This window comes from Arvicanthis niloticus, chromosome 24 (genome assembly GCF_011762505.2).
Source record: "Arvicanthis niloticus isolate mArvNil1 chromosome 24, mArvNil1.pat.X, whole genome shotgun sequence".
Classification (NCBI taxonomy): Eukaryota; Metazoa; Chordata; class Mammalia; order Rodentia; family Muridae; genus Arvicanthis; species Arvicanthis niloticus.
The window spans coordinates 19,182,923-19,207,302 of NC_133432.1; the positions used below are offsets into that span (position 1 = coordinate 19,182,923).

Here is a 24,380-nt window from a genome sequence, read left to right on the forward strand (position 1 = left end):
GGGGCTTGGGTGTGGTCTCGAGACCCCGCCCCACGCAAAACCGCCACCTGCGTGGCAGCCAATCAGGACCCAGCACGTGTCCACCTCGCCGTTAACCCAGAGGTCTGCGGAGGTAGCTACGGGAGGCCTGTGCGGAAGGGCGGAGGGATCTGGCAGTTGGGGCTGTTAGCAGGTGCCACGGCAGGTGCAGCAGAGGTGGTGGCAGCCCCTGCGTCCGCGAGAAGCCTGCTGCAGCGGTGTGGCGTGAGGAGCCTCAGGGGCTGCGGACCTAAGCGTGCTGAGCACGGGGCCAGGATAGGACCGGACCCTGCTGGACCACGACGATCAGGGTCTGGAACCAAGCTGTGCCCACCTGTTGCCTTGACCTCAACAGACCTATGCCCGGGCCTAGGCTTGGTCCCTACCTCTCTCCCCGTGCTCGAACTGCATCTGTACCTCTTTTTCTGCCTGGATCTTGCCCTCTCCTCCTTGTTCTGGGCCTATTTCCCACTCTAACCTGTTCCCAGGCCTCATCCTCTCCTCTCCTTGTGCCCAAGCCGGGCCCACATCCCTCCTCCTGCCTGTCCTCACCTCTCCATTGCTCCTGGACCTCTTCCACATATCTCCCTGTATCTGAGCCTGGTCCCAGTTCTTTGATCCTGAACCTGGTTCCCACCTCTCCATGGCAAAGCACATAATAGCATCTCTGACTGTATCCCCACCTGCAGCAGCCTCCAGCTCTCTCTGTGTCCGCACTGGTTTCACACCTGCCCGCCTGTCCTTTCTCACGTCTAAATCCCAGTTGTTACCACAGCTGGTGTTACAGTGCAGAGAGACCTGGCTCACTTAACATGGTGGGGCTCTGAGATCTGCAGGTGCCCCTGAGACCAAGTTTTTGGGGTCTTTTCTTGCTCAAATATCCAAACACCGTGTGGGAGTCCAAAAGAATCAATTCAAGGAAAACGTGGTGCCTCTTGGAGTTGGCACTGTGGGAATGAGAGCCGGGAGAGAATAAAATAGTGAGCAGATGGTGTTAGTATCATAAAGCCAGCTGGGAGGTGTTGGAGTGACTGGCCGTCTAGTTTGGGGACATGGTTTCCTAGGTAGGATTTTGAGGTCCCCAGATGTGAGGGGCTGGAGGGGTCTTTGAAATAGGAGACGATTGGCACCTTGAATTATTGCCATCTCTTGTGGGTCCTCTGGCAGCCGTGGTCTGATGCTAGCCAGACCAGTATGCAGCCCCTCCCTCTGCTTTCTCTTCTTCTGGTCTATGGCCCACAACAGGGAGTTAGCATCTTTACCATTCTTAGGCCTTTTTTTGTTTTGCTAGCTGGAGCAAGGTTTGTCTCTAAGCTAGTATCAGAGCTGCCTTGCTGGACGTATGAGATCTGTATCTTAAGCTGTTCTAGAACACTGGGCTAGGTGTGTGGCTCTTTCTTGTAGGAGTGACCGCACCAGCATCCAGCCTGCGACACGCGTAGGATTGGAAGGAGGCCAAGCTGAACACCTGAGCTGACTGGGTGAGCCCAGGGACAGAATTATTATTACAGGACCAACCTCCGTATGCTGCCCCGACAGCCACGCCGCCCCCACCCCCCGCCCCCCATGCAGCACTGGCTCTGACAGGGCTCTGGGGTGTGGGTGGAGGAGGAGACTTCCCTCTCTTCAGAGGGAAGCATCAGCAGCTTGCAGTAGCCATTGCCAGTCAGAGGTGGCTCTGAGAGCATCCCCTGTAGGTGGCTGCTATTGAGGTCCTTGTTGGTGCACTTGGGAGCCTTTAGATGTCACGCAAGGTATTCGTTGCCAGTGTTCCAAGCGCTGGGCCCAGTGCAAGGGAGCAAAGGCATCTGTGACATCTCTGAGTCATGAGGTTGGCAGGGAGAGTTGTAATTACTAGACTCTTCCTCCTTTCATTAAGACATCAGGTGCATGACCCAGCACTTGGCACAGACCTGTTGTATGTCCCCATGTTTAACATGAGGCGTGACACTGCCTACGGTGTGCTGCACCTGACAGATAACCATAGATGATACGCTTTGGAAAAAAAATAGCTGACCCGCATGTGATTTGCTCAAGGTTCAGGTGCTGGAGCCTGGGTGACCCCACCCCCGCTTTCTCCCCTCTGATGGGTGATGAGCCTGCTGCGAGCAGCAGGCTGACTGTGGAGAGCTGGGAGTTATTGGTGCAGGCATAGAAGCAGTTTAGAGACAGACAACCCTGTGGTTGGTCCTTATAGACCGAGGCTGGCCATGCAGCTGTGGGAACAGGACTCTGGGAAGCATAGGAGGTGGGGTGGCTTGACTTGGGGTATGTTCCTTTCAGGCTACAGTCAGAACTGAGAGAGTCTTTGGGAGGATACATGGGCCTGAGGAAGGGCTCTCTTGAGGGGCCACCTGGAAATATGCTACAGATGCCCCTTTGCAGTGTGGGTTATGACGTGTGACTCCTAGACAACCCCCCCCAGAAATAAATGACCCACCTCAATACTGTAATCCTCTACACTCTGACTCCCTAAGTCATCTTATCATAAACAATCAAAATTATTATGTATGTAATGATGTATGTGGTGCATGCATGCATGTATCTGTACCGTCCGTGTACCTGGTACCTGTCAAAGCCAGAAGAGGCCTTCAGATTCCCTGGAACTCATGGCTGCGAGCCACCACGTGCATGCTGCTGACAAAGCCCGTATTTATTGTAAGAACAGAAAGGGTTCTTAGCCCCTTGGCCATCTCTCTAGCCGCCCCAGAAGCAAATGAGACCAATACGTTTCCACTTGAGCTCTGCCGTCTAGCACAGTGGCTAGTCCCTAGTGAGTACCAGGTTTTCCTAAGACATCTGTGTTAGGATGCTAGCCAGCCCAGCGTGCATGCAGGAAGTCTTCAGTAGGAAAGATTCAAGCATACAGAATTTTGGGACTTATTTTTCGAACTTTAAAATACTTTAGTACTGTAAATACTTAAATACTTTAAAAAGGTTTAGTGACAAAATGGTGACTACACATGAGCCCATCTCGTGCTTTCCCCTCTGACAGAAAATGACTGGCCGAGCCCGAGCCCGGGCCCGTGGCAGGGCCCGAGGCCAGGAGACAGTGCAGCATGTTGGGGCTACTGTGGTAAGTACCATTCTTTTCCAACTCAGTAGTTTCTTAACAATGAGCCAGCAGGGCTTATGGCAGGGAATTAAAGATTGGTCCTAGTGTCCATTTGTAGAACGTTTGCCTAGGGGGCAGGAAGCCCTGGGTTCTATCCCCAGCACCTCAACCAAGCAGGTATAACCTGTGTGCCGGGAGGAGATGAGAGGAAGCGTGGTGGGAGGAGCTTGGGTTCTTTTTGAATGAGCACATGCTTGATAACTCAGTTTCTGGATGCTGTGGACTAGTGTGCCTGCCCTGTGGCATAAGGGAATTCCATTGTGTTTGTGCACAAGCAGAGCCAGCAACCTGGGTACATCCCACCGAGACCTCAGCAGTCCCCCACAGAGGGGGACTTGGTTGGCCGAGGACGACAGAGGGGGATGGTAGTCGGAGCCACGTCCAAGTCACAAGGTAAGCAGGGAGGAGTGACGGGCCACCAAGTGCAGGGGCTGCGGTGGTTCCAAGAGGGTCCAGCACCACCTGGCTGCATATACACTGCACATGGAATGGCTTAGTAACCCCAGACTCGTAGGACAGTTTTCAGAATAAGTGAAAATTGATGGCATAGTACTGTTCCATGCCCAGTGTGATCCAGTATGTGAATGTACCCAACCCTGCTTCTGGCTGCAGGCAGAATCAAGAGTCACAAGGCTACCTGTCACACTTATGTCAAAATCTCACCTAGGCTATAGAGGTAACACCCTGACCCAGTGGTTCTCAACCTGCGGGTCGGCAACCCCCAAGATAATGTACATTACAGTTCATGACAGCAACATTACAGTTGTGAAGTAGCAATGAAGATAATGTTATGGTTGGGGGGTCACACTGCAGCATGAGGAACTGTGTTCAAGGGTCGCAACATTTGGAGGGTTGAGAATCACTGTTACAATTCCTGGATCCCTGGAGGCTTAACAATACAAAACATTATTTCCCAAACAACAAATCCATGTCTCTAGTCCTAGCATCATAGCCCTCGGTGCCTGGCCTGTTAGAGGGAAGGAGCCTCATAAGGGTAGAGATGGCCCTGTGAGGGAGGAGATGACAGAATGACAGGCAGAAAAGAGTGGCTGTATTTTCCCACCATGAGCCACTGTGGGAGTCCTCCCATTCTCTAGTGGTCCTCCTACCAGCTCATGGTCCAGCTCTCGGTCCTCCCACCGACTCAAGTAATGCGTGAGTTGCTTCCATCTTTCCTCAAGAACTGCAGATCTCAGCTGGGTTTCAGGAGCTGTCCCTGGCAGAGAGAGGAGGGCGTCGCCGAGACTTTCATGACTTGGGTGTGAACACCAGACAGAACCTTGACCATGTCAAAGAGTCAAAGACAGGTGGGTTCACAGAAGCATCTCTTGAGAGGGTTACTTTTCAAGGCGCTGGGCTACAGTGCTTCTCTGGCCCAGGGAAGAGGAGAAACCTCTGCTCAGTAGTGACAGCCTTTCCAGTTCCTCCACTGTGTGTGTGTGTGTGTGTGTGTGTGTGTGTGTCACACACACGAGAACTGTCTTAGACATTGCATAACCCCCTTCAAAAGAGATCAGTTGCTTTTGTGGTGGGTTGCATGATATCCTCTGAAGTGACAGGGCAGTGTTCTCCAGGGCCAGCTGCCTTGAAGGGGAAAGCTGACTGCTGTCCTCAGCTCTGTGCATGTGACAGAGAAGTCGTGTAGAGCATAACCACGCAGGGGGCTAACTGTGTGTGGTGGCCCCTCAGGCTCCTCTGGCATCATCGTGAAGCTGAGCACCAACCACTTCCGGCTGACCTCGCGCCCACAGTGGGCCCTGTATCAGTACCACATTGATTATAATCCCCTGATGGAGGCCCGCAGGCTGCGTTCTGCACTGCTCTTCCAACACGAAGACCTCATTGGAAGGTGTCATGCTTTCGATGGGACAATATTGTTTTTACCTAAGAGGCTACAGCACAAGGTTATTTCAAATGTCTCCACTGGCACAGGGGGGTTGGGGGTGCCCACCCTAAAGCAAAGCTTAGAAAGGGTCTCCTCATAGGGAAAATAGGCCTCCCAGAGGTCCTTCCTAACTCACATGGTCCTTAAGGGTCCCCAAGAGACAGAAAGATTGTGAGAGTTACTCAAGGACTCTGCCAACTTCTTAGTCTCAGTTCACACAAGTCCATGCTTCGAGAGGCTTGTCTTAGTGCGGAGACCCCCAAGAGCCTGGGCATGCTTTTCTCCACTGAGGTAAGATCTGGGTTCTCACCTCTCTGGCTTTAGGTCACAGAAGTATTCAGTCAGACTCGGAATGGGGAACACGTGAGGATCACCATCACCCTGACCAACGAGCTGCCGCCCACCTCACCCACCTGCCTGCAGTTCTATAACATCATCTTCAGGAGGTGCGTGCCAGGGCCAGGAGTATGCGCTGTGTGGCCAGTGTCTCAGGGAAGGGCTTGGGGGTGGGGTGCGTGCATATTAGCAGTACTACACTACCCGGTCACTTTAAAATGTGGTTTTCTGACAGGAAATCAATTTATCTGCCTCCAGGATTCTGCCCGTCCCGCATGGCTACTGACAGTATGCCTTTGAAACAATTTGAGCTGTCTGAAAGCACCTCGCCTGCCCCTTCCCCCAGGATGGGTGGGTGGCTGCTGGGGAGCAATTAGCTTTCATGGACATAGTCCACTTCCCATATAAGGACATGTTCTAGGCACTGGGGAGACAGCTGTGCAAGCACGAAGACCCAAGTTCAAATCCCCAGCACCCACATAAAAGCCGGGCATGGCCATTTGCATATAGTCCCAGTGCTGGAGGTTAGGTAAAACAGTAGCGTCGCTGGGCCTGCTGGCCACCAGCCTAGCTCCAGGTTCACTGCAAGACCCTGTCTCAAGAGAGTAAGGGATAGAGAATGTTAGGTTACCTGATGTCCTCCTCACTCATGAATGGACATACACACACACACACACACCTGCATATATCCCCCCACACAAACACACACAAAGACATGTTCTACAGAAGACCCCTCCCTGTGAGGAGCCATCCGAATGGGGCAGCACTTGGGTTCATGGCTTACTTCTTAAGCTCATAGATGACTCATGAGCGTGGAAGGATAGCTCAGCATGAGGGACACTTGGCCTGATGATGGAATGCATTTGCTTGCAACATTTTTCTTTAAAGGAAAACAACTTGGATAGCATGAGGCAGCCATTCACCTCTGCTTTTGTAGCTAGACCTAGCCCCAGATGACATGCAAATGGGCTATCTTGGTATAACATGATCAAATGGAGTTGTCACAATTCAATTGTGTCTTGAAATTTTTTTCCCCAATGTTTGGACGGTGTAAGATCCATCGCTAACTCCCAGGCAGTGTAGAAGTGACTGACCTGGCTAGAAGTGATAGCTTGCCAGCCCTACCCTGACTGTATGTGGCTCCAGGTTGTCCCTAGGGTTTCTCTGTGCTAACTGTTCTTTGAACTTGTAGGCTCTTGAAAATCATGAATTTGCAACAAATTGGACGGAATTATTACAACCCAAGTGACCCAATCGATATTCCAAATCACAGGTTTGTATGCTGCGGAAAGTCTACCCTCTGGGCTCCAGACTTTGAAATCATCAGTAAACTAGAAAGAGCCCGTTGTCAGTGCTCGGAGTTGAGGGCGCATGACACCTGGCCTGAACAATGCCGACTCATACCGCACTACTTACATAAAAAACAAAACAGAACAAAACAAAACCAACCCACCGAAACAACAAAATCCTAGTCAGCTGCCCAGACCATGTACCCTGCAGCTGCGTTCTCGGCATCAGCAGCTGGGGGGTACTGAGAGATGGTGGCTCAGGATGTTCAATGGCCCATCATAACGAGTTTAATCAGGTCAGTGGGTATACTTAGTGATGTGTTTATAAAAAGGTAAAGAGATAAAGAGAATATGTTCTGTGGGTGTGTGGAGAGGTATGGGGGAAGGGGATGTCTCAGAAGGCCCATGCAGGCATCTCTTCCCGTGAGGGACCAGCCACATACTGGTATAGTATAGAATAGAGTTTGGGGGATGGGGAGGGGAGCCAGGAGGGTAGGAGATGCAGAGAGAGAGGCAGAGAGAGAGAAAGAGAGGCAGAGAGAGAGAGAGAGAGAGAGAGAGAGAGAGAGAGAGAGAGGCAGAGAGGGGAGGGGAGGGGAGGGGAGGGGAGGGGAGGGGAGGAGAGGAGAGGAGAGGAGAGGAGAGGAGAGGAGAGGAGAGGAGAGGAGGAGTGCCATGAGCACATGGAGAGAGGGGGAAGGGAAGGGGACAGAGGGATCAAGAGAGCAAGAGCAAGAGATCAAGAGAGAGGAGGGGGCAAGCAGCCCCTTTTATAGTGGGCTAGGCCTACCTGGCTGTTGCCAGGTAACTGTGGGGGTGGAGTTTAGACAGGATGCTAACACTTAGCGAATGCTGTTAAAGCCCTGGAAAGGGCAGTGCGCTGTCTGCAATCTTGTACTTGAGTGTGAGCTGGCTCAGCACTTTGTGCTTCCGACCCCGGGACCAGGGTCTGAGGTTGCCCCCGCCCCACCCTGTGTTGGCAGGTTGGTGATCTGGCCCGGCTTCACCACCTCCATCCTACAGTATGAGAACAACATCATGCTGTGCACCGACGTCAGCCACAAGGTCCTCCGCAGCGAGACCGTTCTAGACTTCATGTTCAACCTGTACCAGCAGACGGAGGAGCACAAGTTCCAGGAGCAAGTGTCGAAGGAGCTGATAGGTCTCATCGTCCTCACCAAGTATGGCTTTTCTTCATCTCAAGAGCTGGGGGGCTGGAGAGCAGTGGGGCTCGGGGAGGGGTGGGGTGGGGTGGGGTCCAGGTCGAGGTGAGCAGAAGCGAGCCAGTTGTCCTGTGTCCAGCACAAAGGACAGGCTCCTCCTACTTTTCCATTCCTTCATTTCCAGCCACTGTTAGTCCCTTCCCCTGTCCTTCCAGCACCAGACATCTCCAGGGGTCTGGGACTGCGACTTGAGAACCCCATGTCCTGAATGCCCACAGGTACAACAACAAGACCTACAGGGTGGATGACATCGACTGGGACCAGAATCCAAAGAGCACCTTCAAGAAGGCAGATGGCTCAGAGGTCAGCTTCCTGGAATACTACAGGAAGGTAGGTCGTTCCCTGGTATGTGCGGAAGCATGCAGACCCTGCTCAGTCTCGCCTATATCACTGAGAAATTCTCCACATGTCAGAAGCACACTACCCTATTGGCTCTGTCCAGCACAATGATCAAATTTGACAGTGTGTCATGGGGACAGGCTGGTACTGCCAGCAGGGCAAGCAGCTTGCCATGGCCCCTTGCTCTGTAGCTCCGCCTGAACCTTGGCTGGCCAGCTCTGCTGCAGCTGGGTTTCTCTGATTACATTGGAGCACACAGCTCTCAGAGAGGGCCTAGTAGGGCAGATAACAGGAGGCCAAGGGTCATCTCAGCATCTGTGGACTCCAGCCCTACATTCCAGTGGTCAGGACTCGAATGAAGGCCCATGAGACAGGGAGAGGGACACCCCAAATTCCTGCCATACTAGCCAGACATGGTCAGTGATGTGTGAGGACCACGTCTGAGGGATCCTTAACTTTTTAAACCCTGGTGGTTGGTTCTTTAGGACACAGGAGAAAAGACGTGAGTCAGGTTTTTTAAATGGCATGGCCTGCTGGTGACACCTTGGCCCCCCAGGGTGGGCATTGAGACTAGACTGGTACGACCTGGCTAATTGACATAATGACATTCCTTTTATGCTCCGTGGGAAAAAAAAATTCATCCAAATCAAAAGAAAAAAAAATTGTTGTGGACTAAGCGGCTTCTAGAACTATAGATGATAAGAAAGAGCCTTTGTCCCCTGGGGCTGGGAGCACCATGACTGTAACCTGAGAAGTCTGTTCTGTGTCACCACGGTCAGGCCTCCATTAGCTAAGTCCTGAGGACTTGGGTACATGGAGCTCATCCTCTTGGGAGAGCTGGGTCAGACCCACCCTTCCTACTCCCAGACCCTCAGTTAGTGGAAGAAACAGTGGCCTCTGGAGTGTATACATCACCCCTCGGGGCGGTTGATGCATGCGTTGCTATTGAGTCACTGCATCTGTAAGTGTGCGTGCTGCCTTTCTTTCCCCCTGAGCAGCAGTACAACCAGGAGATCACGGACTTGAAGCAGCCAGTGCTGGTGAGCCAGCCCAAGCGGAGGAGAGGACCTGGCGGTACCCTGCCTGGCCCCGCTATGCTCATTCCTGAGCTCTGCTACCTCACAGGTGCACAGTGTTCCCATTCTCTCCGCTCATCCCTAGCCACACCCTCCTGGGGGCTGGCTCTGCAGCTCTGCTGACTGGCTCTCACCTGCACTGCTCTGGTTGCAGGCCTGACTGATAAAATGCGCAACGATTTCAACGTGATGAAGGACCTGGCAGTGCACACGCGGCTGACCCCTGAGCAGCGGCAGCGGGAGGTGGGCCGCCTCATCGACTACATCCACAAGTAGGCTGACACAGCACTCCCAGCAATTGGGGTTCCCCCTGGGTCCGGGGGTGGGATTCTGGAAGGCAGGAAGTGTGGCCCTGTGTTGGCAGGGCTATGGAGGGCTGTCCTGGGTTCTTGGGACCAGCTGCTTCTCAGGAAGCCAGGAAGTGAAACATCATATGCAGATGTGTCCTTTCCAATCCTGCCAGGGCAAGGCAGTGGGAGGGAAGAGCCAGCAGTTGTCAGACACACATGCTCATGTTGACTATGGGTCACTCTGCAGTGGGTAGCAGTCTGGGCATCGGGACTCTTAACGGGGTAGAGAGAAGCCTCAAAATGTGCTTCAAGTCACAGTGGTACTCTGTCCACCCAAATGTGGGTCACCAGCCTGGCTGCTGCCTGCTCAGCAGGGCCGGGTCCTTATGTTCAACCCACAGGGATGACAACGTTCAGAGAGAGCTGCGAGACTGGGGCCTGAGTTTCGACTCAAACCTGTTGTCCTTCTCGGGAAGAATCTTGCAATCGGAGAAGATCCACCAGGGCGGAAAGACGGTAAGGCAGCTGGCCAGGTAGTTCTGGGACAAATCTCACTGGGGCAGGAGACAACCCACCGTGCTTCAGACTGCTTCCTCCCTGCCCCCTCATCCTTCTCTGGGAAAGCACAGGAGCCACCTGACTGGCATCCTGCAAGAGGCAGCCTGCAAGTCTAGCACACACAGAACTCAAAGCCCGGTCCTTGGAACAAGCTATGATCCGCCTAAAGGAGACTTGAAGTTTTTAAGCAATGCAAGTCAGGATACAGAGAGCCCTGCCAGGAAGTCCCATTTGATGGGCTTTCTCGTCTCTGCCTGGGCCACGTGTCTCTCAGGAGTCAGGCTAAAACAAGATATCTCCAAAATAAGTTTTATGAAATCAAAATGCTCCAAATACCTACACTTTTAAACTGCTTCTAGCAGTCCGTGCTTCCTGCCCCAGGTAGGACTGAGAGAAACAGTCCAGCCCCAGCCAGATGTAGGGACAGTGGAGTCGCAGGGACCTTAGAGGCTCTCTTGGTGTTGGCTGGGATTGTGACCATGCAAGCTCCTCTCAGAACTAGCTCTCTGCCCAGGACACCACTGTCAAGGGGCTTAGCTTTCTTTCCACCCCACAAAGGGTGTGTAGACCTGGCTAGCCTCCAGCACGTGGAGGCAGGAGGGGAGAGCTTGTCCTGGGCACTTGGAAAGATGTAGTGTCAGAAAGGCCCTCTGGGTGCATCTGGTGTCTTCTCCATTGGGGACTTTTGATCTGTCCCTCTGATTCAAACTTAAGTATGGTAGTCTGTGGTTCCAGATGCACGACGGGACTGTACGCGACCTGTGGCTTCATCACAGCTGACGGTCACATCTCTGCCCTTTGTTCCAGTTTGATTACAACCCACAATTTGCAGACTGGTCCAAAGAAACACGAGGCGCGCCGCTGATCAGTGTGAAGCCGTTGGATAACTGGCTGCTGATCTATACCCGCAGGAATTACGAAGCGGCCAACTCACTGATACAGAACCTGTTCAAAGTGACTCCGGCCATGGGCATCCAGATGAAAAAGGCAATCATGTGAGTATCCAGGGCCAGCCAGCCCCTCTCTGGTCTGCAGAGTGATTGGCAGTTATGAGAAGGGTATGCATGCTTCAAAGTGGCGCCCCAGCGAGCTCCTGGAGGCTCTGTGATCTGTCTTCCATGGCTTCCATGGCTCCATCCCTTCACACAGAGGGGTCGGATGGGAGGAGAGAACAAGCAGGGATGCTCTAGGGATAGCACTGACGCCATAGGACAGTGGTGCCGATTGACAGTCACCGTCTCTGCCCTTCATTGTGTGGACGTTCCTGTGTCTGTGCTTTGTACCATTTGGGATTGGTACAGAAAGGCTGTGTGATGGTCGGAGGGTTGTGTCCCACCTTGTTTTTATTGTTGATCCTAGGATCGAGGTGGACGACAGAACAGAAGCTTATCTGAGAGCCTTGCAGCAGAAGGTGACATCCGACACTCAGATAGTGAGTAGTCACTAGGAGCAGGCCAGGCTGGGGCCTGGTGGTGGTGGTGGTGGGGGGGGTGAGTCTCTAGGGACAGAGGACTAGGGTTTTGAGCTCCCTTTCAGATGTTAGTTCTCAGAACACACATTTGACCTCAGAAAGGCTGCTGATCTGGTGCCTGTGTGAGTGTGTGCCCTGCATGAGGCGAGGAGATGCTAGGGAGAGGAAGGCCACATTCCTCCTTGGAGCCGCTGCTTCTAGAAGCTTTGGGGAACACAGAAAGGCAGATGAGGAAGAGTCAGTTCTTGGTTGTTCAGCAGACATGGGTGTTTATAGAAACTGGAGGTTACATGGAAGGCCAAGATCCAGACTGTAGACCCCAGGGTGAGGTCAGCGTGCACAGGCTCCTGAGCAGAGTGGGCTGCCATGGGTTTCTCTCCTGAGCTGGGATGCCTTGCCGTTGGTGAGTGCTATCTTTCTGTCATGTGACACATGGCACCCAGGAGAGGAATAATGATAAGGTAGGATGGTGACAGTAGGCCCCATGCGTACCTGTGGGAGTCCTCGAAGTGCTCGTGTGAGGTGTGACGAGGGAGAACTGGGCGGTGGTGCTTTGGATTACCATGTGACGAGAGCATCACCCCATTCCCTCACTCTCCTCACCTCTGACTTCATCACTGGTCCAGTTTTAAGCTGGATCTTGGAGGTACGGACAGCCACCAGGGGCCGCTTAGTTCAGGCATGCTGTCCGTTGGCGTCACTGGGCTGGGGCCTACGATTCCACCACCTGACACATCTGCTCACACCAGGCATGTGTCTAAGTTTGTGTGTTTCCTGCAAAGGCTTCTGGCTCTGAAGGCTGAGCCACAGTGATTTGTGGCCATGCTGCGGGTTGCCCTGTTGTTGTTATATCGGACCCTCACAGGCAGGGAGGGATTGAGATGAAGAGAGTGCTGCAGCAGGGTGGGGTCAGGGCTCGGGGCAGCAGCCAGCCTCCTGAGACCTTGTTACTGTCTGTTCTCTGCCCAGAAAGCTCAGACCTGCTGTGGGGCAGGAAGCCATTGCAGGTTAAAGGTGGGAGACTGGCCCCAAGGGAACCACACTGGGGGATTGGTTTCCTCCAATCCCCACATTCCAGCCCTGGGAGGTCCTGCATGTGTGACCTCAGAACATGGCCGATTAAGAGCTCTTCAAGTTTCCTAGCTGAACACGGTCCACATTCTGGTTCATTTTGCTGATCTCTGCATCCTCAAGTCCTGAGGACGCTGTTGCAGCTCTTATTAGCCCGGGGATTGATGGCAACTGCTTGAAAGGGGCTGGAGAGGTCCTGAGTTCAAGTCCCAGCAACCACATGGTGGCTCACCACCATCTGTAATGGGATCCGATGCCCTCTTCTGGTGTGTCTGAAGACAGTTACAGTGTATTCATATAAATAAAAAAATAATATTAAAAAAAAAGGATGAAACAAAGTTCCAAGGAGCAGATTCTGTGACGCCAATAACTGCTTAAGCTTAAAGCTGTAGTGACAGCGACCTGAAGCAAGTGAGTGGTGGGCAGCTCCGCACACTCCACCCCCCACCCTCCTCCCCCACTGTCATTTGTATCTCAATGGGAGCCTAGTGGGTCATGGCAGAATGGACACTCAGTGGAGGGGGCACAGTCCTCTGTGGCTGCAATCAGAGATGCCCAGTGCTGGCTTACAGCTGACCGCGGAAGGGGTGTGTCTGGCTGTGAGTTGGTCAGACTTCTATCACTGAGTCAAAGCCAAGAGCGTAAAGATGGACGGAGCTCCTGTTTCAGAGGGTTCTCTCCAGGCTCTCTTGGCCCCATTGTCTCTGGACCATAGGTGAAGCAGAGCATCATCCCAGCAAGGAGGATGTGGAGATTCACAGCTGCTCACCCCATCTTCCCAGAGTAGAAAGAAAAGGGACCAGACATATCCTCCAGTGTGCCCGCAATAGCCAACTTAACACCCAGCCTCAGCTCTTGTCATTTCCACCGTCTCCCAGTGTCACCAAGGCATGGCTAAGTACATGGCAGATTAACCACCCACCAGGTCAGAACCTTCCGTGTCCAGTCATGTGCCAGAGAGCCTCTGTCTGAACACGGCTGCACTAGACTCCAGATCTTCAACAAGCCAGTGCAAGTAGTCTTTAAGAACTAGCTAGAAGCTTCTGTCTGGCTCAGTCAGAAGTGGTGAATACCACAGAAGAAATGTGTCCCATACCCCCTGCCTCAAGAGGCCACATAACCATGAGAAGCAGGAACAGGTTTCCCACATGGCTGGAGACCTGAACAGTGACCTGACACACCCCGCCCACTGTTCCCCTTGCCTTCATTTTCTTCTCAGAGGCCACAGACAATTAGCTGTCATGCTGCCTAGCGTAATGGAGGCAGCAGGTGGAGCCTATTTTGCTGGGACCAGTGATAAGAGTTTATTTAGGTCACATTGGGGGTTGCACTTGTGAGTCACAAGCTACATTTGACTTTAGACTCTTGACTGTGGATCGTCAGAGTTTGGGCAGGGGGACGCTCTGGTCAAGGACTCCGTCTTGTCCTCAGAATTTTCACATGCTTCTTGGGAAAGTTTATATTCTGACCAGACTCTCAAGCCAGAAGCAGGCTTTAAAAGCTGTTTGTCCAGGGGAGCTGTGAGCTAAGGCTCAGAAAGCTGCATGCCTGTCCACCTCACCTGTGAGGGTAGTCCCTGTATTCCCCTGCCTTACCCATGATGCTCGTATGCTGTGCTCAGGTCTCAGGTAGCAATGTTTCACCGTCCAGGTTTGTTTATGTTCAGAGCCTCCCATACACATGTCTATCACTTAGAATAAAATGAGCGGACTTGCAGTGTCACCCTATTGGCTAGCCCCATGGTGATATGAGCGACGGGTGTCCTTTGCACCACAGGGTTCAGGCCTGTCCACTATTCTTCGACTTCCAACAGTCTTGTCAAAGGCTGTGTGTGGCCTTGGTCTTTGGGACCACAGGGGAAGTATGGAAGCCATGATCTGTCAGCTGTGAGCTGTGAGCACTTCCTGGTTCTCTGTAATGAGGTGCTTGCCTTCTTCTCAGGTTGTCTGTCTCTTGTCAAGTAACCGGAAGGACAAATATGACGCCATCAAGAAGTACTTGTGTACAGATTGCCCTACCCCAAGTCAGTGTGTGGTGGCCCGGACCCTGGGCAAGCAGCAAACAGTCATGGCCATTGCCACCAAGATCGCCCTGCAGATGAATTGCAAGATGGGAGGCGAGCTCTGGCGGGTGGACATGCCTGTGAGTCTGCTTTCATTGGGAGACAGGGTGGTCACGAGGTTATTTAGGGAAAGGTGCCCTGCCCGTGGCTGCGGGTACTGTGCCACACACCCACTTAAATGACACTGTTTTCACTAAAGCTGAAGCTGGCAATGATCGTGGGCATCGACTGTTACCATGACACCACAGCTGGGCGGAGGTCCATTGCTGGATTCGTCGCCAGCATCAATGAAGGAATGACCCGGTAAGCCATGGAGGTGGCCAACTCAAAAGAGCCTTGGCTTGACAGCTGTCCTTGGCCCTGAAGCGTGACTCACGGTTTCAGTGTGACAGCCCAGCTGGCTCAGCCCTTTGCTTCTCAACATCCGTTTCCAATGTGTTTGTGGGATGAGGGAACAGCCTACAGGAGCAGAGCCCAGAGCCTGGCTAAGCACTACTTGTAAATGTCACTGGTTGTGACCTTGGTCTTGGGGAACAGAGGGACAGGACCATGGAAGACATGATCTGTTAAGGAGAAGAGCACTTGTTCTGGTGCTCCCTGGTGACTCCAGCTGGCCACTTGTCCCTGCTGAAGAAACGCTGAGTTCGAACTGTCATGAGCATCTAGAGACAGTCTCCTGCTCTCCTGCTTAGCTGGGGGCTCCTGGAAATGTGGGGAAGGTGGGAGGAGTCCTCATAGGAGGCTAGATCCTAGAGCTGCTGAGCCTGGCAGACCGGAGTCCTCACCCCCCTACTTTTTTTTGTCTCAACAGCTGGTTCTCGCGGTGCGTCTTTCAGGACCGTGGACAGGAGCTGGTGGATGGCCTCAAGGTGTGCTTGCAAGGTGGGTCTGTGTACTCTTGTCCTGAGTGGGGCCCTTGGGCTGTTACTGAAAGTGGCTAGGGCTGGGACAAACAAGGATTGTGAACTCAAAACCTTCCCCGCCCCCACCCCATCCCGCTTTTTTGCAGCTGCTCTAAGGGCTTGGAGTGGCTGCAATGAATACATGCCCAGCCGTGTCATTGTATACCGAGATGGTGTGGGGGATGGGCAGCTGAAGACCCTGGTCAATTATGAGGTCCCACAGTTCTTAGACTGCCTCAAGTCAGTCGGGAGAGGTTACAAGTAAGTCCATGGGTCTGACGTAGCTGCCCACTCTGAGCCTAGTGTCACTCGACGGCGAGAAGGGCACCCAGGGTTCATAGAAATTGGGCCGAAGGTTTTGTGGATCAGGGAGGCAGGGTTGAGCAGGCAGTCAGGGCAACCTTCCTGTCCCTTGAAACTGGATCTGGCTAAGTTCTAGCTCAGCGCTACTCACCTCCTGTGGTTTGATCAGGGTCGGACACTTTTCATTGTCCTTAGCAGTCACCACCACCACCACGCCACCCCGAGCTCCCACTCTGAGCCCAGCCTAGGCAGAGATGCATTTGAAACGGCCCGTGGCACACAGCACATGGATGAAGGACCCAGCTGTGTGCTGTGTTCTGTGTTCTACTCAGAGCTGCGAGCAGCTGGCAGGCCTTACAACAGCAGAGCTTCACGGGCAGCTGGTGACGTTTCTGGCATGACCCCACTTCTCCCAGTAGAGTCTGTTTTTCTGCCTATTGCCACCATGTTGTGAAAGTGAAGCCTCCAGGGCCCACTGTGTGGGCCCTGTGCCTGGAGCATGAGGAATTCCCGGAGAGCATGTTCTTAGGACCCCTTCTGCCTGAGAATGGAGGTCAGCCATGTCTGAGCTTGGGAGAAACTGATGTCACCTGGATCAGGACTGCCCATCATGTTAGATGCAGGCTAACTCTGAGGCCTGGTCCCCGGACTTCCATGAGGATTGTGTATCCACAAGTGACTGTCCCAAGGGATTTAAGAAGATCATGTCAAGAAGCTAGAGGGTGAGGTGGTGAGTCTTCCAACAGACTACTCACTGCCCCTTAGGGAGAACAATCCACAGGCCACGTGCTCTGGATGGGAATCTAATATTTCCTATTAGTGTCAGCAATGCAGAGGGAGCTGGTGGTAATGTGTATATGCCCTGAAACAGCCAACAACCGTGGGCTGCAGAAATCTGCACAATGTCCTTGCGATTCCAAGGAAGTAGTGGGCAGGAAGATCAAATTGTCTTTCCTGATGGTGTGTGTTTGTATTTAACATGTTGCACAAATGTTAACTTGGAATGCACAGTATACAGTAGCGGATGTTTGTATCATACACACACACACACACACACACACACACACACACACACACACACACCACCTGTGATCCATTTGGAGCCAGTGATTCTGAAATCTACTAGATCAGACATTCATGTTCCTTGAACCAGCTCTCTTAGATCTCAGAGTAGGAGAGATGCCCACTGTGATACCACAAGGACTCTGGAGGTCTCTTGAGGGCAGGGTTTTGGTGCAACAGGTGCAGCAGATTTGATCTGTGCCCACACCTGACTAACCTCATGTTACAGAGCACACAAGTGACATATGTCCACCCTCCAGGCCACTTCTGGCCTTGGTCTCACCCAGAGGAAGGTGCAGACCCTCCTCAAGCATGCAGTAAGATGTTGTTTCGAGACAGGGGCTATTCTCTGAGGGATGAGTGAGCACGTGACGTCTTGCCTAGACAGGCCACCAACTCAGTATGGCCATGTTCCTCTTTGTCCCCAGCCCAAGACTGACTGTGATTGTGGTGAAGAAGCGTGTGAATGCCAGGTTTTTTGCTCAGTCTGGGGGAAGACTTCAGAACCCTCTTCCAGGGACAGTCATCGATGTGGAAGTCACCAGACCAGAGTGGTGAGTTCTCTTGACTATCAGTGTGAGCTTAGACAAGCTCTTCTAGTGTTAGGTCGTCCCTAACTTCCAGTTCCTAACACCATGTTTCTTGGACATCTTGACTCTTCCGCTAACCTGGTCTGACATGCTTCCTCAAGCCTAGGACTCTCTTGAGACCTGGGCGGCAACTCCCCTGCCCCCGGCTGGCTCTTTGGGAACTGGAGAGTTGTTTCCTGTGTGGTATTTCAGACTCTAGGAACAGCTTCTGCAGGCAGCATCTATATTTTTACATATATGATCCTCACACAGTCCTCCAGAGGTCCAGGTAATGAAAGGGTCTGTGTGTCAGCAGACCTGTAGTGTGCAGCTGACTCCAAAGGTAACCAAAGTAAGAGAGAGCTAGGCTGGTCACAGCACACAGGTTCAAGTGTGTAGGTGGCCGGATGCTCATCTCAGGTGACCTTCTCACCAGCTTCTCACCAGCTCTCTTCTGGGATTGGGATGGGTATCCAGGGTGTTTCATCCCCGAGGACAGCCATTCACCACCCAGCCTGAAGCCACTCTTTGTTCAGAGTGTGAGGCTGGAGAGGGCTTCCAGCATTGCAGGTGACAGCTGAGAACCTCCTTAGTGTCCCTGCTTTCCCTCACCCAGGTGCGTGAGCTGCTGATAACGGGTGCTTAACTGACCTACTGGTTTAGGCACATCCTCCAAAGTCTGAACTTTGAAACATTTGTGGCCCTTGCATCTCAGGGATGGAAGTGGCCACACAATGGTTTTTGTGCCGTCTTCTCAGCTATATGAATGAACTGTTGAAATACACAATTTTCGGGTCTTTTTGCTCAGAGGCTGGCTATGGAATTGGTTCTGGAGGAGCTTACTGTCACAGAAGGAGCAAAGTAGGGCAGTCAGCTGAGGCGGAGACCCAGGAAGGGCTGGTCTTTGTCTGAAGCCTCTCTCTGATCTTTTATGGAGCCTGGCACTATCACCGAGTGTTCAGCGCACTCAACAAGAAGAGAGGGTTGGGAGCCTGTGAGCTTAGGGACAGCACTCAGCGTTTGAGAGTGTCAGATGTGTGTTCTCGCCAGATGCTGCTCAAGCCCTGTAACTGTGAGAGCCTCTCAGGCCCTTGGAGCCAGCAGCAGGAACCTCTGAGGGTGGCAGCCTGAATTCTGCTCATGTTCCTGGTGGGCACATCACTGAATGTCTGTGACTCATTCTTTCTCAACAGGCTCCAGTGTACACCACTTCTGATTTCCAGTTTATCTAGTTAGGTGACATCAGGATTACAGGGTTGATTTTCTTCTGTCACTAGGGTCAGATCACAGGAGCTCTTGGCTGACATCCCTTGGTGCCAGGGACCAAAGAACTCTGATGGCTGTCCAGTTGTTTCCCAGGGTGCTGTTTAGCCATGGCCTTAGCTTGGATCCTCTGCTCACTGTGTACAGCTGCTCTACCTCTGGCTCTCACACAATTGTTCTGAATCTTTTTTTTTTTTTAAGTATAGAATAGAGTTTATTCAGGGCATGGGGATGGGAGTTAAGAGGGTAGTAGAGGCACAGAGAGAGAGAGAGAGAGAGAGAGAGAGAGAGAGAGAGAGAGAGAGAGGAGGAGAGAGAGGGAGAGAGAGAGAGAAAAGAGGAGAAAGGAGGGGGGTGAGAGGCTGGCCATGAGCATTCGTGGAGGGGGGAGGCAGGGAGGGAATAGGGAAGGGGCGAGGGGACAGAGTGGGAGCAAGAAGGCAGGAGAGGAACAAGAGAACAAGAGCTTGTTCTGAATCTTTAGTGATGACCTTTGCTGTTTCTAAGATGGAAGCAGCAGGAGGAACTGGTTGTACCTTATTCTGCTGCCGCCGTGTGCTATGTATACAAGTCCCCTCCCTCCCTACAGCATGCAGGGGACATGAGGCCCCGGAGTGTAGCCAGCATGCTCTGTGGCACTGACATGGTAACACGTATGAAACCATGAAACCGTCTTGCCTTTACAGTCTTCTTTGCACACGACCACAGTGGCTCACGAAGACCCTATTTTAACTGGTTGTCACAGACACATTGGGTCTGGAGAAGGGCGAGGTTGTTTAGAACATGAGGTTTTCCTCATAGAAAGTGTGTCCTAGCCTTGTCTGGCTCTTCCTGCCTTTCCAGGTATGACTTTTTCATCGTGAGCCAGGCAGTGAGAAGCGGGAGCGTGTCCCCAACACACTACAATGTCATCTATGACAGCAGTGGCCTGAAGCCTGACCACATCCAACGGCTGACATACAAGCTCTGCCACGTGTACTACAATTGGCCTGTGAGTGTACTTCTGTCTGAGTTCCCACTGTGGACCACCTGCCCTGTTTAGAGTGCTGTGGTAGGGACTCCGGGAGTTCACCCAACTCAGCCCAGTGACTGGCCCTCTTTCCCCCACAGGGAGTCATCCGAGTCCCTGCACCTTGCCAGTATGCACACAAGCTGGCCTTCCTCGTGGGCCAGAGCATCCACAGAGAGCCGAACCTCTCCCTGTCCAACCGCCTCTACTACCTCTAACCAGCAGCGAGGGCCTGCGTGCTGGTGTCCTTCAGAGCTCTGCCGGCCTTTCAGTTCTGTTTTTCAGATGATGATGTTTGTTCTAGCAAGGATGTTGGGGGGGGGTCATGGGCCGATGTTCCGTTTTTTAGTTGTAGGTTCGTAGCCGCTATAGAGTTGACTAAGGTTTGCCGTTTGCTTTGTTTCTCATAGTGTGTTGTGACAGTTTGCTTGGCAGAGTGGTAGCAAGGGCCATGGTACCACAGATAGACTTTCCTAAAGCAGCCGCGTCGGCAGGTTCTCGGAGGTGCTCCTGGGAGCACGTCCTACTGTACGCTGCTCTCTCTCTCTTTCTCTCTCTCTCGTGCAAGTTTGAATTTAAAGGAGGATATGACACAAGGCAAGAATACCCAGAGCATCCTAGGTGGTGCTATGTGGGACTCAGCTCGGGTTCTAAAGATAAAAGAATCGGGGTGCCTTTCTGTATTTCTTTTAAGAGTCAAGTTATAAGGATGGAGTGAGTGTTGTTGTTTTGTTTCGTAATTTTCTTACCGAGAGTAATTAGCGACCATCACTTTATTTAAACAGTTTTTTTTTTAGTTGTTGAAGGCCTGTGTTTTCTTTGTTTTTAAACTACAGGAGACCACTCTGGGATAGGATTTCACTCCCGAAAGTAATGTGTCGGGTGTGGTGGCACACGCCTGTGATCTCAGCACTCAGGAGGTGAAGCCGGGGAGACCCAAGTTCCCGGTCAGCCTAGGCTACATAGTGAGACTTTGTCTTAACAAACAGAAAAGAAAAATGGAAGCAGTATGAGTTTTGGGTGCCAGTTTCCGCAGGAGGCTTTGGGAGTAAGAGCTGCCTCTGTCCCTAGAGGCTGCAAGGCTGCGGCTGGTGGGCCAGTTCAGGTGCCAGGTGAGGTATGGCCGCGGCTGGCTCTTTGGCAAAGAGGAGGCTTGGAGTTATTTATGTCACAAGAGCAGCTTGGAGTGGCTACGATGTGATGAGTTTTACACGATGGCGATGTGTGTGTGCCCCTGGCACAACTTAATAAAGTTTCTGTCTCACTTTACTTTCATGGGCATCTCTGTGGTACCTCTAGGATCTGGCCTTATCGATGTATCGTAAACAAAAAGCAGTTTTCATTCCTTGTTGTTCTAAAAGCCAGCTCTGTGAGCCACCCTCTGGGCTCATGGCACGCAGCCTTTAACCCATCCTGTGTCTGACACCAGAGGGAGGCAGCCTCTCAGACCCTGAGAAAGGAAATACAGTATTAGGGTTTCAAACTCAGATTTGGGTGCCTAACGGGTCAGCACAGCTTTATTCCCCAAGGATTGGCAGGAAGGCTGGAATCTCCGTAGCATACCTCTGACCACCTCTTCCAGAAACTTCCCATAACTGGGTGCTCAGGTTGTTCTCAAAGAGGTTTCTGCTCTCTCTCTCTCTCTCTCTCTCTCTCTCTCTCTGTGTGTGTGTGTGTGTGTGTGTCACTCTTTCTCTCTCTCCGCCCCCTCCCTCCCTGCCTCCCTTCCTTGCCCACTGGCCATGACACAAGCCCTGGGCTCTGGGCTATACTAGGAATTCAGGACTCAGAGGGACAGGCACGGCTCATTTGTCCGGAGATATGGGCAGACGCTGACTGGCCAAGTGTATAGGTTGTAGCCTGTCTTGCCTTTGCTGTAGGTGGACTTGTCTCATGAGGTACAAGGTAGTGTCACCTGGAGAGAATACCCTTTCTTCATATGGTTGGGAGAGCCAACCTGGTAGTTTCCCTGGGACCCAAACTCCCAGGGAGGGTGTAGCAGAATCACCCAGACAGGGCCACCCTGTCTCGGATCCATGGTAGAACTGCTTGGATCCCAGAGTGGTTTTTGTGTGTTAACCTAAAATTCCACCCTTCTGTCACCACAGTTGTTGGGGCCAGAGGCTAGACCTTGATAGCCCTGACAAGCTGAGCTCAGTCACCCATCTCCCAAGAGCCAATGAACAGACAAATTACAGAGAAGACCACACTCACCGTGGCCACCCTAGAAGGGAAAGAGATCAGTGACCCAAAGCCACCCTTAGGATCTGGATATAAGGCTCAAATAGAGAAGAAGAGGTTTGCACAGCTAAGCCGCTGTGCTCAAGGTATGTGGTCTACTGCTACGATCTGGACCATTGAGAGCTCATCAGAGAATCACAGACAAGCAGGAGGCACGCTGGGCGCGTCTTCCCTAGAGGGCAGCTGCTGCCTGCTTGTCTGGGCCTCTCTGTTCATCCTAGGATTGAAAGGTTACAGGACAGGCACACTATCTGAAAAGGATCGAATCTCAAGCCCCAGGACATACAAGATAAGGCTTTGCATCCTGGGCCAATGGGATGTGGAACAAGGGGAGGGAGCAACAGAAGACAATATAAAAGAGAGTATTCCTCCACAAAGAACTCAGTCTTCTCAGGAGATGCTAGTAGGAATATAAAACTCACCCTTGTGTGTCTAGGCTGACACCCAGCTTTGCAAGGTGGAAAATGAACTGCATTGTTTTGGCTCCTAAGCCACAGAGGGATGCAGAAGGAGGTGTTTGAGCAAAGGAGACATGTCAGTCACCCCCTTCTTCCATTCACTTCCGAGGTAGTTTGGGGAAGTGGACTGTGGTGCTTTGGTGAGTTATCAGGCTGGAACCAAAGACATCAGCTATTGTGAATGGCCAAGGAGGGCTGAGCTCTCGGGGAAGAGGCAGGAGGAGAGACAGAGCTGGTGTGGATTATGGCCCTCCCAATCCATGGGCCCTACCCCTCGGGACAGAACCATCCCTTCTCCCAGGACTGTCTGGGAGAGTGAATATTCTCCCTGGGTCAAAGGAATGGTTTTGTTTATCTGTAGTAGATCACATCTCTTCTTTTCTAAGTGGGACTTCTGGAAACAGTTCATTTAGATGGCCCGCACACTGGTCAGGTACGGATTATGTCAAGCCAGCAGCTCGACCACACAGGAACCTCTGTCCTCGTCTGTAAAGCACCTTGTCAGATTTAGACCCAAGTGACTCCGAGCCAGAGGGAACGGGGCTGTGTTTGTATTCCTTCGACTAGTGATGTGGTCTCAAGCCTGTTTTCCGTATTTTATGAGCTCAATATTGATCATTCTTGATGAGATATAAAGCTGTAGAAAAGGCATATGTCTCTATGACATCTCCAAAAAGGATACTGCCTCTGAGTTTCAGCCTAGTGAGGATGTGGTAGAAGCTCCTTCCTTCTAGGCAGGGAAGAGCCTTGATTGTGAGAAATTCATAGTTACTTTCAAGCAAGAGGTTGGGGGGTGGTGGTGTTCAATCTAGCTCTTATCATCTTTATGACTGTAGTTTATTTGTTGGGGAGGGGGGCATTGTCATTGTTATCACAAGACTGAATGAGCAGAATGGTTCCTTGTGGACCTGAAGGGACTCAGACTCTTCATGGAACCCCTGGACCTGTCTGTGATGGTGTCATGAGAGGTGTAACTGAGAAGACAGGCAGGTGAAGAGCAACACTGTGTCTCTACTGTCTATCCAGGTGCAGTGACATGTGGCCAGCTGCCTCACGCTGGATGGCATCCCCCAGTGTGCGGCCAGAATAAACCCTTTCTTTAGAGCACTGAGGAAAGTCACCAATACAGAGAAACGTTTGTCCCAGTGATCTTGGCTGGTTCTTTCCCCCCTTGTGAGAATTCTGCTTACATGCCATAGGTAAATGGAGAAGTTCTGCATGACGAACCTTGCGGCTGTGGCTATAACTACATTGGTGTGCATCGGCCCATGAGGTGGTGCATTTGAACTGTTAGTTTCATCTTGCCATAGATGGTCTGGTCTCAGCTCTTAGAACAGTTTCTACTGTTAAGGGTTGAACCTAAGACTGTCTCCCCAAAGGCTGGTGTGCTCAGGGCTTGGCTGCCATCTGAGGGTCCCTTGGGAAGTGATCCAATGGTGGGGACAGTGGCCTCATCAGTCAGTTACTACTGAGTTCATAGCTGAACAGATTCTTAGGACCTGGGGCCTGGCTAGAGAAAGTGGCTCAGTGGGAACCTGGCTTCGTGTATGTGTGTGTGCGTAGGGTGTCTGTCCCCTGGTCCCTCATGCTTTCTGGCCACACTGAAGAGAGCATCCTTTCTCTACCATGCCCTTGCATCTCACCACATCCCAGGAAACATGTGGCCAGTGGAACTGAGCCTGAAGAGGGAAACCGCTGTAGACCTATCTAGTAAGTTAGGTTGCATTTAGCTTGTATCAAGTCTGCATGGTTCTTAATATCCCTGGAAAAGGTGCCAGGGGTGTTGCTAAGAAGTTTGGTGTGAAGCCATACGTTCAATGGATTCTTGTGGTCTCTGCTG

The 24,380-nt window shown here is 52.1% G+C and overlaps 1 protein-coding gene across 1 annotated transcript; it reads left to right on the top strand.

The window, feature by feature from the left end:
• The first annotated feature begins 99 nt into the window (after positions 1–99).
• Piwil1 (piwi like RNA-mediated gene silencing 1) lies at positions 100–23,687 on the top strand. The gene is made up of 22 exons (XM_076922981.1): positions 100–329; positions 1,423–1,499; positions 3,014–3,094; positions 3,412–3,526; positions 4,315–4,440; positions 4,823–5,037; positions 5,343–5,464; positions 6,547–6,627; positions 7,627–7,824; positions 8,085–8,196; positions 9,204–9,330; positions 9,436–9,553; positions 9,973–10,087; positions 10,937–11,124; positions 11,489–11,561; positions 14,613–14,813; positions 14,933–15,036; positions 15,545–15,615; positions 15,743–15,896; positions 17,429–17,554; positions 19,676–19,823; positions 19,943–23,687. Exons 3-22 carry the CDS (start codon positions 3,017–3,019, stop codon positions 20,057–20,059), a joined length of 2,589 nt encoding a protein of 862 aa, XP_076779096.1. The 5' UTR covers positions 100–329; positions 1,423–1,499; positions 3,014–3,016; the 3' UTR covers positions 20,060–23,687.
• The last annotated feature ends 693 nt before the right edge of the window (positions 23,688–24,380 follow it).